Raw genomic sequence first — 16971 nt, forward strand, 5'->3', positions numbered from 1 at the left:
ACAAAGCAACTGCCTTAAGAGATTCAGTAATAGGGGCACCTGGCTGGCTCAGTCAGTAGAATATCCGACTCTTGATCTTGGGGTTGTGAGTTTGAGCCCCACATTGGGTGTAGAGATTGCTTAAATAAATAGCACTTTAAAAAAATTCAATAATAGTAATAAAAAGATAAAATACCTTGGGATAAATTTAAGAAGATATGTGCCCCATCTGTATAAATAAAGTTTTTAAATGCTGCTCTAAAGCATTTGCGTTTTTGTTTTAAGATTTTTATTTATTTATTTGTCAGAGGGAAAGAGAGAGCACAAGCAGGGGGAGGGGCAGGCAGAGGGAGAGGGAAAAGCAGGCTCCCTGCCGAGCAAGGAGCCCGATGTGGGACTCGATTCCAGGACCCTGGGATTGTGACACAAGCCGAAGGCAGACACCTAACAGACTGAGCTACCTAGGTGTCCCACTCTTAATGCATTTAAAAAGGAATGCTTGAACAAATTGAAAAACATACTGTGTACTTGAATAATAAGTCTCAACATCATAGAGTTTTCATTCTCCCTAAGTTAATCTTTAATGTGATCCTACGAGATGTACCAATGGGAATTTTCTTGTGAGGAAGTTGGGACTTAAACTGATTTTTTAAATAATGTCAAAGAGAAACAAAAATCAGGAAAATTCTGAAAAGCATAGTCGGGGGTGAGGGCCTGTCCTTACCAGATATTAAAACATTGTAACTTCATAATAATTAAAATTATTTGGGGTGCCTGGCCAGCTCAATCAGTAGAGTATGGGACTCTTGATCTCAGGGTCGTGAGTTCAAGCCCCACATTGGGCATGGAGCCTACTTTAAATAAATTTATTTTTAAAAATAACTAAAATTATTTATATGATATATCAGTAAACAGATTATTTGACTAGAATAGAAAGTTTAGCAGTAGACCCAAGTATAAACTAATTTATGATAAAGGTAGCATCCCAGATAAGTGGGAAAAGATGGATTTTTCTCTAAAGAGGTATTTGGAAACAGCATAGACATTTGGAAAAAAATAAAATTGTAGTCATCCCTCACATCAACTTCAGAATAAATTCCCAGGTAAGTTACAGATTTAAATGAACATAAAATGAAACCGCAAAGATACCAAAAGAAATGATGGGAAAGAAGTTTTGATAAACTTTGACATAAAACCTAGAACTCATACAGAAAAAGATACATTGGACTGTGTAAAAGTTGAAAATGTTTGCATAACCAAAACTGGCAGAAACAAAGATATATGACAACTTTGGGAAAATATTTGCAATGTATATCATAGATCACATTTCCTTCATATATGAAGAGCTTATATAAAGCAATTAGAAAAGATCGATATCGAACAGAAAAATAGGCAAAGGGTAAGCAGACAGAAGTTACTAGTGGTTCTTAAATGAAAATATGCCTGACTTTAGCCATTAAAGAGATACAAGTTAAAAGTACCCAGATGTTCTTTTTCTTTTTTTAAATTACCTACCAAATTGTCGAAGATTCCGATGTTACTGGTTGACAAGAATGTAGGGAAGTGGCATTTACCTGCTTTGTGGCGGATTCATGAATGAACATGACCTCTGTGGAAGATAATTTGTTTATACCTATAATAAAAATTAAAGTGTACAGTCTCTTGACCCAGCTTTTATACTTCTAGAAATTTATACCTCAAATAGACTCACACGTATGCAAATTGATAGATGTCTTAAATTGTTTATATCAGCATTGTTTTGTTTCAATGGGAGAGCAAAAAATTGGAAACAACCTAAATACCCATCAATAGGGAACTAGTTTCAATAAATACAGTATGTTAATACCAGCAGTGATCCTCTCAAGATATATTATTTTACAACAAAATTTAGATGTAAAACAGTGTAACTGATATTCTACCATTTTTTAGTGTTAAATACATAATATAGGATGCAGCATTTTAACCATTTGTAAGTGTACAATTCAGTGACGCTAAGTCTCTTGACAATGTTGTGCAACCATCACCACTACTCATGTCTAGAATTTTTCATCTTCCAAATAGAAACTCTGTGCCCAACAAGCAGGAACTACCCATTTCTCCCCTGGTAATATCTGTCCTGCTTTCTGTCTCTGAATTTTGCCTATTCTAGGTAACTCATATAAGTGAAATCATGTGGTATTTGTCCTTTTGTGTCTAGCTTATTTCACTTTAGCATAATCTTCTCAAGGTTCATCCAGGGTGTAGCATGTATCAGAATTTTATTCCCTTTTAAAGCTGAGTAATATTCCATTATATGTATATATAACATTTTGTTTATTCAGTCGTCTGTTGATGGCCATTTGGGTGGTTTCTGCCTTTTGACTGTTGTGAATAATGTTGCTATGAACATTGGTGTGCAAGTGTCTAATTGAGTTCCTATTTTCAGTTCTTTTAGTTATTTACCTAGAGGTAGAATTGCTGGATTATATAGCAATCTGTTTAACTTTTTGAGAAACTGCCAAGCTGTTTTCCATAGCAGTTATAGTATTTTACATTCCCACCAGCAATGTATAAAGGTTCCAATTTCTCCACATCCTTGTCCACACTTGTTATTTTCTGGTTTATTTTTTTAATATAATAGCCATCCTAATGGGTGTGAACTGGTATCTCATTGTGGTTCAGTTTGCATTTCCCTAACAGTTAATGATGTTTAGCATTTTTTCATGTGCTTCTTGTCCCTTTGTATGTCTTCTTTGGGGAAATGTCTATTCAGATCCTTTGTTTTATAATTGGGTTGTCTGGTTATTGTTGAGCTATTGGAGTTCTTTGTATGTTCTGGATACCAGACTTTTACCACAGATATGATTTACACATATTTCTTCTGTGGGTTGCCGATTCACTTTCTTGAGAGTGGGCTTTGAAGCACAAAAGTTTTTCATTTCGGTGAAGTCCAGTTTATTTTATTTGAATGCTTGTGATTTTGATGTCGCATCTGTGAAACCATTGCTTAATAGAAGGTCATAAAGATTTACACCTAAGTTTTCTTCTAAGGGTTTTATAGTTATAGCTCTTACGTTTGGGTCTTTGATCCATTTTGAGTTGCATTTTGTATACGGTGTGAGGTAGGATTCCAACTCCATTCTTTTGCATGTGGAAAAGAACTTGTCCCAGCACTATCTGTTAAAGAGACTCTTTTTCCCCCATCAAACTGTCTTGGCACCCTTGTCAAAAATCCATTGCTTGTAAAAACCCAGTTGTGTGGATTTTTATCTAGACTTTTAATTGTTGATTTGCACACCTTCCTTATGCTTGTGTATACCTTTTAAATCTGACTTTTGAATCATGTGAATGTATTCATTCAAAAATAATAAAAATTTAAAATAATTGTTAGCTGTGGCCACAATTTACTACTTTAATTTCCCTCCAATTTGTCTTTCAGGAAAGTGCGCTGTGTTGTCATTCAAGGACTTCCTCTCCTGCAGACCAACTGAAATACCAGAAAATGACATTCTGCTTTGTGAGAGCCGCTACAACGAGAGTGACAAACAGATGAAGAAATTCAAGGGACTGAAGAGGTTTTCACTCTCTGCGAAAGTGGTAGATGATGAGATTTATTACTTCAGGTAAAATTTGAAAAACAGGAGGAAAGAGCACTTCAGCTCTTAATAGGAAAACTGATATCAAAATAGTGTAGACCATGGTGGTTTTTTGTTTTTATTAAGTCTTAAACCAGAGCAGTATACATTTACATTACATTACATTAATAGAAAATATTAATTCAGCTAAAAATTAAAGGAAAATCTTCATAATCTGCTGAGATGTGGTAACTGCCCTTGACGTAGACTCCAGTAATTGTAATATGGAGGCAAAATTCCTTGGTTCTGGTTTATAGCCTGTCTATTAAAAGATTGCCTAGTTCCACAGTACAAAAATTCTTTTCACTGTATTATATGGGCAACTAGATCCCAACTTTGGACCCAGTACTTTTGTAGGTATTCAGCACCATCCTTTAAAAACAAACATCCATAAGTACGTGTGACTTTATAAATATACATTTAAGTTCTTTCCTTTGCTGATTTAGAGTATACATTGAGATTGCAGGACGTCTTTTTTTTCTTTTTTTAATTTACCTATTTGAGAGAGAGAGAACAGAGGGAGGAGCAGGAGAGGGACAAGCAGACTCTGCACTGAGCTCAAAGCCCAACACAGGGCTCGATCCCAGCCAAAGCCAAGAGTTGGACGCTTAACCGACTGAGCCACCCAGGTGCCCCAGGAAGTCTTTTCTAAATATTAAGGCAGAGCATTGCTTTCTGATCAGTCCTGGAGTGGTGTTTGGTGATTTTATTTATTTATTTACTTACTTACTTACTTACTTAATCACTTCTTTCAGAAAACCAATTGTTCCTCAGAAAGAGCCCTCACCTTTGTTGGAAAAGAAGATCCAGTTGCTAGAAGCTAAATTTGCTGAGTTAGAAGGTGGAGATGATGATATTGAAGAGATGGGAGAAGAGGATAGTGAGGTCATTGAGCCTCCTTCTCTACCTCAACTTCAGACCCCCCTGGCCAGTGAGCTGGATCTCATGCCCTACACACCCCCACAGGTGACGGTGACAAGTTCCTGTTACTTCTCTTATTCTCAGCTTTGGTTCATAGCCCACTCAAGCCAAGGGAAGGAGACATCCAGCCCCCACATATGTGAGCTTCAGCCTGGAATTCTGCAGAAAGAAACAGATTTTTTTTTTCTTTCTTGACGCCACTAAGCATTTTAAATTTCATATCTTTTTGAAATGTGCATAGATAACTGTTTTTAATGGCACGTTTAGTTAGAAAGCTCTCCCTGCCTTATGTTAAAGGAGAGCAGTGAGGAGTGGCATCACCCTGTTACTGTAGCTTTTACTCTCCATATCTTTCCCGTCTCTCCTCCTGTAAACCCTCATCTGGGTGGAGGTGATCTCTGTTTGTATTTTTTTCTGATTCAGAATTTTCCCAAGACATAATTGTGAGGTCACCATTACAGATTATAGTCATGGAATTCAGTGAAACTTTCATTTATTTCTTATATGGTAAGCAGCAAGGAAGAACTCTTTTGACCAAGGAAATGGCCAGCTATAAATTAAACGTGTCTGCAAAATAGTAACTATTGAATCACATGTTCCTGGCTTCCAGAAACCTTGAGCAGTTAACCAGATGCAATGTCTGATGCGCTATAAGAGCTTTCTGTCTTACAGTCTACCCCAAAGTCAGCCAAAGGCAGTGCAAAGAAGGAAGGCTCCAAACGGAAAATCAACATGAGTGGCTACATCCTGTTCAGCAGTGAGATGAGAGCTGTGATTAAGGCCCAGCATCCAGACTACTCTTTTGGGGAGCTCAGCCGACTGGTGGGGACAGAATGGAGAAACCTTGAGACAGCCAAGAAAGCAGAATATGAAGGTAAATAGAGACTAGGCGCAACTGTCTCAGCTTTCTAAGCAAGGGGGTGTTTTCAGGAATGCACGTGCGTAGACAGGTTTTACTCTCTTGTTCTTACCACTTGCACATGAACTTTGTGTTGGGGACTGTCTCAAATGCTCCCATCCAGCAGTTGAAATGCCAGCCTTGTCCTACTGAGCAAGCAGTGCCCCTGACTTGGCCTTTGATCCTGGTGGGGTTTTGTTTTGTTTTTTCTTTTTCCCAAAAAATTTCTCCAATATTTTGCTATTAAAAATTGCATGGTTTCTTCTTTCATTGAGTCCTGTAAGCACACATGTGTTGAGCTGGGGAATGATTGTACAAAGATGTTAAATTAGAATTTTGGTTAAAATTCATCTGAAAGGGGGCTTTCAAAATCAGGATCGATTGTGGCTCTTGATAAGCCACATGTTTAAGCTCCAGGCTGAGGCTTGGCTGAAAGCGCTTGGTTTCCTAGGCCAGTCCTGGCCTGTGCTATGTCTGCATTCATAGCTACTTTTAAGGCACTTGAAGTCTCTGATAAAGCTCAATTGCCTTCATTTTCCTTTTACTCTATAATTAAATCGTTTTGGGCCATGAGCTATCGTTTGAAGATTTGGTGGTTCTTAGCCTTTAGGGACAAGTACGTGAGAGAGATTTGGGGTTTTTTTGTTTTGTTTTGTTTTTAATGTCAGGCATACCTTTAATAAATGAATAATGAACATTAGCTTAGGCAGGACTCTTGCCTTTGGAGCTATATTTTTCCATTTGGAATTGTATATAATGGTTCATTTTGCCAGTTTAGAACGGTCTCTCAGTGGTTCACCACTGTGGTCAACCATTACTTATCTTGGCCGGGTCTAAATCCGTTATTTTCCAGTAAACATAAAGAAATTAATTATTAAGGCTGCCTCCTTTATTGAAGTTTATGGTGTTTCCAAAGAAATTTAAAAAAAAAAAGATTTTACTCCTTTCATTTATATCAATTGATTGATAATTATAAAATTAACTGACAGACCTCCCCAAAGATTTTCTGCAGAATCCTAATCCTACAAGATGTTCAGCCAGAAAAACCTGTGTGGCAAAACCAGTTTGAAAAGTACTCTAGACACTTTGACTCTTGGAAACTTACAGTGCATATTCCCATATTAAAGTCTTTAAGACCTACAGTAAACACCTGTTTTTTTTCAACTGGCATTTTCTGGAACTTGACCAAGTATTCATATAATACCTTTTAATGTCGTAAAGAACAAATAATTTGCAGAACACTCTTTAAGAAACCCTAGTCAGTTCCATAAGAACCTCAAACTTTGGGGGGGGAACCTCGGAATTTGTAGAGCTTTGGTATTTCTGACCTTAAAGTTAAGACCAAATATATCACTCCATTGGAAGAGGATTGGAAATGTAGCTCACATGGGTGTAAAGCCCAGTCTAGAGCAAATGTGGCTGGTTTTTTAGAATGTGAACAAGAAAGACAAATGTGTCTGGATGTAGTGTAAAAGTAAAAACCCTGAAGCAGGGCTGAAGAGAGGGAGAAATGATGGCTTCTAGGGAAGTTTCCCAAATTCCAAGGAGAGTGTGAAATTCAGGGAAAATTGAGTGAGATGAGTTGTGTATGACTCAGCAGTGTCTGCCTTTTGTTGTTTTGACCAAAACCCAATTTGGGTTTGAATTCAAAACCCAAAGTTTGGAGTTTGGCTGGCTTCATTTAACAATTCTCTATTCCAGCACAGCCCGTTGGGCTCTTCCCGGAAAGAGCCAACACATAGCCAGTCCAATATCTGATGCACAGATCTGAATTTTTCTTTTTTCAACTTCTTTTTTTTTTTTTTTGCTCTCCCATTTTACTGTCATTTGTGTAATGAAAATACTAGAATTTAATGTGGGGGTCTAGGTCATTCAATGTTTTTTTTTTTACTGCTAGCAGAGGAAATGGGTTGTTCAAATGGCCTTTGTCCCTCACACTCATTGTACAGAGGATCTATAAACTGGGACGGTGTTAGTGAGTGATGACTAGCCTATCTAGGCAGCTCTGTTGCAGCCTAGGAAGCTTTGACTTGCTTGACTTTCACATTCTTATACACTAACGGAGGACTTGAGCTGTTGCTTCTTGATTCTCTTTAAAGCCATGGGATCTCGAACTATTTTCCACTCCTCAGATCAGCCAACAGTAGTCTTTTGAATTCCATGTTGGAGGGTTAATGTGTGGCAGTGGAATGTGCTATCATGAGTCAGGGCCACATGTTGCTGGTTCTCTCTGTAGCCTTGGACAAGTCACTACCTGTCTCCCAGCCTCAGTTTGCCCCTTTTGAGGAGTGAGGAGGCTTTCCTATTCATGAATGGTGAAGCAAAATAAGCCCTGTATTGTGGGAATTTGGGGAATACACATTTCTAGTGTTTTCTAGTAAGGGTCCAGGCTGCTAGCTCCCAAAAAGACTGGGAATGTGATCGTTGGGGACTACTGGCTATGGAGTTGCAGGGCAGAGCAGCTCAGCGGGATAAGGGGTGTAGCAAGGTGTGTTCCACAGCCCAGAACTGGCACAAGCAAATGCTCCTCTTGCATTTTGGATGATATCAGAGTGAATTCTTGGAACTTTTGCTGATTTAGGATGATTTATGGTCAGTATTGAACTGCTCAGCTTCAGGAAACCTGGTTCTGTCAGTACATATCCATTGCTTCATATGTGTATACATATTCCCTGCTTTGAATGACTGTAGCCTAGAGTATCATACATTTTTTTTCCCTTGGGGTTTATTAAACATGACCTCTTGGCTTCATTAGGGTATAGGAAGTAGTGTTTATTTTCCCTAAAACCTTGTGGAGGAAGCAGTAAGCTACTTTTCCCTTACAGAGTTAATTTTCTTCAGCTGCTAAACCCCATGACACTAATGACAGGAGTCCTCAAATCATAGTAAAATTGGGTGCAAGAAATCAGGAAAGTAGTGTAAGTAACAATTGTGCCAAAAATTATAATGGGCCATGGAATTGCTTCATGTTGAAATTATAAATAATTTGTAATGCTATTAATACTAGAATAATGGTAGCGCTTCTCATCTTCAGGGTGCCTTGTGAGATTAACCACGTTGGTTACGCTGGTGACGTGTTTAAATAAAACCTGTGCTTTCTGAATGTGTGTTGCAGTCTTAACATTCTTGAAATCTTTGCAGACCAGTTCTCAAGATGGGATAGGAAAGCTGGACTCTAGGTTACCGAGTGAAATCGGCCCGACTTCTCCTGTGTTGAGACTAGTCATCTACCGTTCCTTCCGTTGAGACAGAACTGTTGCCTGTGTTTTTACTAGTCCTGTTGAATGCAATGGATGGTATTTTGAATTCCTGGGTTAAAAACAGAATTGAAAATCTGAAATGCCTTTACAGAGCGGGCAGCTAAAGTTGCTGAGCAGCAGGAGAGAGAGCGCGCAGCACAGCAACAGCAGCCGAGTGCTTCTCCCCGAGCAGGCACCCCTGTGGGGGCTCTCATGGGGGTGGTGCCACCACCAACACCAATGGGGATGCTCAATCAGCAGTTGACACCTGTTGCAGGTAAAAACAGGAGCTAAGACCATTTTTTTCCACTTTAAGAAATTCCTTCATTTTTTTTTTTCTCCAATGAGGAGTAGGCCACAGTCTCTAGGCTTTTCTCATGGCAGAGTCAAAGTTTGAAGTCGTCCATGTCGTCCTTATATCGCCTCTCCCATATGGGCAATGCCTCCCCTCTGCCCCAGAAATGGGCCCTGGGCCCAACCCTGGGAATTGGTAGGGAGCAGCTCTAGCCTGGCTGTGGACATGGTCTGGTGATATTCTCCACCCCAGACTGCTCTTGAGGTAGAGCGCTATAGCAGAACACATAAACAGACCCTGAATTCTGTTCTGGAGGGACTCCCGAGAGAAAAGACAAAAGTAGCATTCAGGTGATGTTGATTCTCCCGTCTCATTCCAGTATTCAGTTGGCCTGGTTCTGCTGCAGCCATCCTTAAAAGACTGACCATTTAAAAGGATTTTTGACAATGAATTGTAAATCCTTTCTTGGTCACTAATGTGCATGACTGCTAAGTGGAATACAAAGTCCTTATTCAATTCATTGTGCCCACTCTGTAATGCTTTTCTATTTAATTACATTAAACTGCATTTTCTGTTAGTATCCCAGTCACATATTTTTAAAAAAAGAAAAGAAAATGATGAATGTGGTTTGCTTGTGTGTGTTGTCTCTGGTTCTGGTGGCCATAGCAAATTTGGCTATTCTTGAATCGAATATCCTTGTCTGACCTGTCTCCAGTGAGAAGCCTGAAGACCACTTCTCGGGTCCCTCCTTCGTGATCTCCCTAGGCCTGGTGAGGTCCATACAAACCACCTGAGTGTCTTCTTAAGCAAGCGGTCTGACCTCTTTTCGCAGGGAGTCCAAGACAGTGTTGTTCAAGGCAGGCTCATTGGGATGCTGTTTTTGTTTTTGCTTTTTTTGTATTTGCTTTTTAAGGAAGAGTAGCATAGGATAACTTTTCCATTGTCGCTCCTACCTTTTGTGATGGCAAGTTCTCAAATGCACTGTCGCTGAACTCAGCAGTTGCACTCGCCAGAGCACATCTGAATCATGGCTTTTCAGTACTTTCAGTGTAACTGACGTTGATCTAACAAACCTCATAATCGCCTGCTCTATTCCATGGCCCATTTTGGTTAACGGGGTTCCAGGGGGTTTTAGAAATCAGGCCTTGAACATGGGGACTTTGAAAGTTAGAATTCCCTCGTTGACATCCTGTTCTGTTCTGTTTGATATGTGATATTGTAGCACTGTGCCCTAGACTAAGAAGCCCGGGGACACATTAACAAAATGAATTCAAACAGCTAAAAACATTAAAACACAGCAGCTGCAGCATTTTAGCTCCCTGTTGGGGAATAACATCACCGAGCTCTAATGGGTGAGGAGGTGGGACCCCTTCTAGAAAGACCCTGCTCCATTATTAAGCATATGCTGCCCAGATTCCGAAGGGCCATGGGAGTGAAGGGCAAGCAAGCAAGCATTCTCTACAGGCACCAGTTCTTTGGTCCACAGCGGGAACTTTGCAGCTGAGAGGGTGATTTTTCATGGGTTTACAGATTGCTTAGGGCCTAAGTCGTAGCCTTGTTGCTGTCTGAGACCAGCTTTGCTTACAAGCATTAAAGCTCATTTGAACACATGTGACTGGGATAATAAGTGCCAAAGTACAGTTTAATGAAGACAAGTGTCATGTCTTTCAATTCTTAATAATTTCTTCAACCACAGCCTGTGAAGGCTGCGTTCAGATGGGCTTTTGTAATTGAAAGCAAAGCCTCCTAACTTTCTTAAACTCCCACCTACTTATCCCTAAAGCTGTATCTGGTGGTGTGGTTAAAAGGCAGTTTGGTAGCTTTGGATCTCCTATGTTTAAGATGATAGTGTCTGTACAAAAGTAGTTTTTACTTTCTGAACTCTCATTTTTAAAAAATGAAACTCAATCCTGTTTCAGGTATAGAGGTATTATTATTTAAAATTCGCTTTACTGGTTTGTGTAATTGTAAGTTTTTCAGTCAGCTTAGATATGACTAATGAAGCAGGCTGAATCAATCTCACAATTTTCAGTAATTTTATAGCTTCAAAAGACTAAACAATCTTTTATAAACAAGTACCTTTCAAATAATCCTTGAGGGAAAGTCAAAGAGTAGAATCCTTAGAATCTGGAGTTTCCACTGTTTCCCAGGGTCCCTCTACAAAGAGTATTTTATAAAAATGAGCTTTGGCAGCAGTCCCTCAAGCCTCCCTTTGTGCAAGAAGCTGTGACCAAAGATGATTGCATTTTGGGGGGAGTCTTATGTTCTGTTTATTGTGGTCATTTCAAATCCCAGAAGAGTCAAGTTGTTTTTCTTGCTTAAAAAAAAAGTCATGTGGCTTTAAAGGTCTTTTGATAGGTGAGTTTTTGACATTTTGAAATTATTTTCTCCCTTTCACTCCTTTTGCCAAAAATACTTGTTTCTTGAAACTCTTCCCTAGCCAGCAGAAAATATTTTGTGTTGTGAAGATGCACTTTGAAAATAAAGGAGTAAAAGCCTCTGTTCACAGAAATTCTGTACCTCATTTAAAATGTTCCCTATTAACCGAAGGTTTATTGAGGGCTTTTGTGAACTCGGAGACAGAAGTGACAATTGCATTTTCTCATGCCAGCAGAGCCTGATTCTCCAGCCATTTCTTCTGAGGTCTGCGTGCCCGCTACCAAGTGACCTGGGCTTAGTTTGGCTTGGGAGGGTTTAGGTTTTATCTTTATTTTACATGTTTTCTGAGATCTAAAGATGAAACATCATCCATTGTGATGGCTCTTCTCTGTTCCCCAGCTCAAGCCCGAGCATGAACCATTTTTACCAGTAGTGGTGGGGCTAGAAGGGAGGAGGAAGCCTTGAAAAACTCTCCACCCCCCACCGCCCCGCTCCCAGCTGGAGAACCATGCTTTGTGATCAGGGCTGTGCGCCTCATTTCCCTCCATTCCAATTTCCCCTCATGTGTACCCATGATAGGCATATGAGTGTGGGCAGAGTGGAGTGATGGGGTTTCTACTGATCAATTAGAACCGCAGTCACAGAACTGGTCACTCTGTTTGAACAGCTTGCAATAATCATGACCTTGGGAAGGCTGTTACTGGAACTCCTCTTTATTATTATTTAACTGAAAACATGCAGCGTATTTATTCCAGGGAAAATAACTACAAATAATAATATACTAAGTACTAATTCATCCACAGATGTTGGATTGCATATTTGTAACTTTTTATTTTGTTCATTATTGCAACAAAATAATTGCACTAATTGCCGTTATATCATGCAGTACTAAGGGCGCTTTATTCATTGGTAGTGCATGTGGGGGGATTTGTTATTACTTAGCTCATGTTGCATGTTAATGATGCATGTCTGAAATTTGTTGTGTCCTTCAAGGCATGATGGGTGGCTATCCGCCAGGCCTTCCACCTTTGCAGGGCCCAGTTGATGGCCTTGTTAGCATGGGCAGCATGCAGCCACTTCACCCTGGGGGGCCTCCACCCCACCATCTTCCGCCAGGTGTGCCCGGCCTCCCGGGCATCCCACCACCGGGTAAGAACTTCATCCTCATTCACTCATTAATCTCATCTTCATATTCTCTTTTTTCCTCCCTCAGCCAGTTGTTCCAGGAGGTACCTGCTGCCCACTATGGCCAGGCCTGTCCTCACTGAGAATCCCAGGGCTTTCAGCAGCAGGGCCTGTCCTGTGTATTGAGCAGGCAGCTCAGCACCTGTGTCCTCAGGCACCTGACTGCCTAGTGGCAGCACAGGACACATGGCAGAGACCAGACTCAGCAGACCACGGGGCAGAAGGCCTATGCGCACACCACTCAGATAATTTGACATGTGCTCAGAAAGCCAAATACAGCCTAGAAGGTCATGCCCTCTTTATCAGTGAATGAAGTTTCCCAAATTGCTAGTTCCGAGTCACATATAAATCACTTTTGGTCCTGAGTGCACTTCTTCCTCTGGTTCAGTTCTTTTTTTTTTTTTTAAAGATTTTATTTATTTATTTGAGAGAGAGAATGAGAGAGAGAGAGCACATGAGAGGGGGGAGGGTCAGAGGGAGAAGCAGACCCCCCACAGAGCAGGGAGCCCGAAGCGGACTCGATCCCGGGACTCCAGGATCATGACCTGAGCCGAAGGCAATCGCTTAACCAACTGAGCCACCCAGGCGCCCCCTCTGGTTCAGTTCTTATTGAAAGATTGTCTTCTTATAGAATCCTTGCTTCATCTCCTGCTTCTCAAACAGCCCTTCTGAGGGGATTGCAGAGTCACTGATGATGATGAAGAAATCCTGCAGTCAATCATTCTAGGAACAAAAAGGAGGGAGGGAACAAATTTGCAATGAACACATTTTCCATATGTGAGCCCCCTAAGAAGTATGACATAACATTTTAAAGAGCAGCATAGCCCCACCCTACTGACTGTGGACACTGATTTATCTCTCAGCAGAAGCTCCGAATTTATTTCATGTGGAAACACATAAATGGAGTTCAGGAAGAGCTAGAGGTTTACTTTAAAATTAGTAGTTAAAATACTGTGAAAGGAAAATCACAGGCTCCCGTATTAATTGCCATCATATGCAAAAGAACTGGGCTTTAGCTATAATCTGGTTGGAGGGAATGTGACCTGAAGGTAACTTAGAATAGCATTTGGTCATTATCCAGAATATCAGCTAAAGGCCTGGCCCAGATGACAAAATGTAGAGATGTTAGATTTGCTTACACCAGTAGTGGGTTATACTGAGTTCCCCCCGATAGTCCCTCAGTGGTACACCCAGTCCAGCAGTGTGCAGGGTAAGTGAGCCTGGGGGCTTGGTCTAGAGCCTCCAGCCATACTCCTGTGGCTATTAGAGAATGGCCAGAACTCCACGCACACATGTTTGATCCAGATGTACCCAGAGGAGGAAATGTTTATGGGAGTGGGTGCTTCATTATAGAAACGGTGGCCTGTGTGTGAGTTGCAGCACCAGTCAGTCATAAAATGGGTGTGCCCGTGTGGCAGGTAGAATCGGCCTTCATTCTATGCCCTCTCACCTTGGCACAGGGTATCTGACTGACTCAGACCAGGTTGGAGTTGACTTCTAGGTGCATGTGGTACTCACTGCGAGCCATGTCTAAGGCCAGTCAGTACCCTCTAAGTAGCACATACCTTTTGGTGGGTATCGGGCATACTGTGTCCCTTTCCCCTTCTTTGGGTTCTAAGCTGCAATTGAAGGAGGCACACACACACACACACACACACACACTTGATTTTAGGGAGACAAGGAAGAACCCCTCTTAGTGCCCACACATGTACGCACATGTGCACGCACACACACAAACAGGCACCCGTCGGTTTAGGCTTTGAGGAGAGGACTCAGGGAACTCTGGTGACTCAGTCCACATTCTCACTGACATCCCCCTTGCATGGCATCTGTAAACAGGAAGCAGGGACGTGCACTCACACGAGCACACACACGCACACAAATGCATGCACGCACACATCTGCTCAGGCTTTGAGGAGAGGAGGACTTGGGGATCTCCTCTGGTGACCAGCCCACATTCTCACTGGCTGCCCCCTTGCATGGCACTTGTAGACAGGAAGCAGAGGGAATTGCTGAGTTGTTTGTGCCCTGCGAAATTTGAGAAAGGCAGTTCAGGGAGGCCCCCTGTGTTGTGGGATCTGAGGAGGGTGAGTGTCCTGGAGAGGGGGGTTCACAGGGGTTGTGAATATGTTGCTGGAGCAGTAGCTTACCCACCACAACCTCTTAAACAGTCACAAATAATCGTGAGGATCCTGCTATGGTGATCCAAGTAAACTTCTGGGTACTTACAAAAATCCCTGCTTTGTAAACAGAAAGCTTATTTTTACTTATTACTTCCTCTCTAACAAATATCTAATACTTCCCGGAAGTGGCCTTCAGCAATTCTGAATCTTAGAATAGTGGACTGGTTCTGCCTAGCCAAAATAGCAACATTTTGAATCCAGAGAAACTAGTGTATGAGGTGAGCTCCTTTTGATCCTTCTTGGCAGCCAGCAGGACTTGTTTAAACAGTAGCTCACCAGCGTTTTGGCTATAGCTTAGTAGTTTTTAATGAACTGGGACCCTTGTTTATTTCAGCATCTGTTCAGTGAATGGACAGTCCTGAGATTGCAACAGCCCCAGACACTAAATTTAGGACATCTCACCGTTATCAGCTAGTACCTATGGGACAGAAATTGCTTGTGAGGAATCATCAAGGGAAGTTTACAAAATTATTAGCAGGTACAGAGTACAGATACAGTAGGACCATGAAATGTCTTTGTCATTTTTGCATCTGAAGTGATAGCAGCGAGGCTGACCTGCTTCCAGATGATCCTTTTCACAGTACTGCTCTACCAGATGGAAGTGCACTGCCTGCCAGCATTAGTGACTCCCGTTAGAAGCAGAGGTGCTGGGGGCCTGTGAGAGGGCAGCAGGGATGGGCCTCCAGTCTCCACGGGGCTCACTGAACTGTGCCCTTGCACAGCCTCTTCCCTTGTGTCCCTGCTGTCCTCGTACACGGCCTGCTGCTGAGCCTCACTGCAGTACCGTTACTGCCAGAATGAGACCTGGGCTTCAGTGGCAGGAAAATGTGCTGTCAGAAGAAAAATACTTTGAAAATAGAGACGTAGTCCGACTATAGCTGACCTAGGGGAATACTAGAATTTTATGTAGGGTTCAGAGCATTTCTAAGCCATGAATAATTAATGCACATCTGACAGATTGTACTAGCATTATACTTAAAATACCTAGAAAACAACAGAATGAATTTTCCATTGAATGCTGCATCCCATTTTGGGATTCCTATCCACAAAAACTCAAGGGCAGAGATCCATAGGTTTGCATTATAAATGGCATCGTTTCTTATCAGTAGTTTTTCAGTAGTCCTCTCAACCCAGAGCCTCTAACTGTGCCATTGCATTCTGAATTATAGGTGTGATGAATCAAGGAGTGGCCCCTATGGTGGGGACTCCAGCACAAGGCGGAAGTCCGTACGGACAGCAGGTAAGCCTCTCAGTTGGATTTTCTAGGACTCGACAGAATTCAAGTTACACTCTTTCTCAGAGCACGCGCCAAGTGGTTTTTTTCCCCTCACCGTGTGCTCTGTGCTCTTTCAGGTAGGAGTTTTGGGGCCTCCAGGGCAGCAGGCACCACCTCCATATCCTGGCCCACATCCAGCCGGCCCCCCTGTCATACAGCAGCCAACAACGCCCATGTTTGTGGCTCCCCCACCGAAGACACAACGGCTCCTCCACTCAGAGGCCTACTTGAAATACATTGAAGGACTCAGTGCTGAGTCCAACAGCATTAGCAAGTGGGACCAAACCCTGGCAGGTAAGGAGTCCTTCTCAACAAGCCTTTGTGAAATCTCACTGCTATTGGCATTATATTGTGCGATAGATACCCACTTTTCTCAGAGAAGTAAAATAAATTCTGTATTTAATAGAAGGGTTTGAAGCTTTTTTGTGTATTGACATCACACACTGAAAGTGGTGGGGTTTTTGTTGAATTTCTAAGTTTTGTCATAAACATCACTGCTATCTTGTAAGTAATATTCTGAATTCTTTTCAATTCTTTTTTAGGCATTTGGTCATTAATATAGATGCATTTGGGTAAATTAAAAATTCCTTCAGTTCAGGGGCACCTGGGTGGCTCAGCCTGGTTAAGCGTCTGCCTTCGGCTCGGGTCATGATCCCAGGGTCCTGGGATCGAGCCCCGCATCGGGCTCCCTACTCAGCGGGGAGCCTGCTTCTCCCTCTGCCTCTGCCTGCCGCTCCCCCCGCTTGTGCTCTCTCTTTCTCTTTCTGTCAAATAAATAAATAAAATCTTTAAAAAATATTCTTTCAGTTCAACTTTAAAAAAAAAAAAATATTGGAAAACAGGTTTCAGTTAACCTGTTGAGTTACTTATTTAGTTCAGTGGACTTAATGTGTTTTCAGTACATACTAAAATAACTTGCCTGGGGGCTCTGGGTGGTTGGTTAAGTGTCTGACTCTTAATTTCAGCTCAGGTCATGATCTCCGGGTCGTGAGATCGAACCCC

At 41.6% G+C, this 16971-nt stretch overlaps 1 protein-coding gene across 11 annotated transcripts in view; it reads left to right on the plus strand.

Annotated features, from left to right (window-relative positions):
* PBRM1 (polybromo 1) overlaps positions 1-16971 on the plus strand; it is a 114128-nt gene that overhangs the window by 92170 nt on the left and 4987 nt on the right. For 9 of the 11 annotated variants that reach the window (XM_044921445.1, XM_044921477.1, XM_044921469.1 and 6 more), the window contains 5 exons: positions 3398-3581; positions 4349-4559; positions 5187-5388; positions 15863-15933; positions 16047-16263. In XM_044921445.1, the coding sequence (XP_044777380.1) occupies positions 3398-3581; positions 4349-4559; positions 5187-5388; positions 15863-15933; positions 16047-16263 (885 nt within the window). Of the gene's footprint in view, positions 1-3397; positions 3582-4348; positions 4560-5186; positions 5389-8763; positions 8929-12318; positions 12475-15862; positions 15934-16046; positions 16264-16971 lie in introns of all 11 variants that reach the window. The other 2 variants (XM_044921440.1, XM_044921434.1) reach the window with 2 other exon arrangements.

This window comes from Neomonachus schauinslandi, chromosome 1, assembly GCF_002201575.2.
Source record: "Neomonachus schauinslandi chromosome 1, ASM220157v2, whole genome shotgun sequence".
Classification (NCBI taxonomy): Eukaryota; Metazoa; Chordata; class Mammalia; order Carnivora; family Phocidae; genus Neomonachus; species Neomonachus schauinslandi.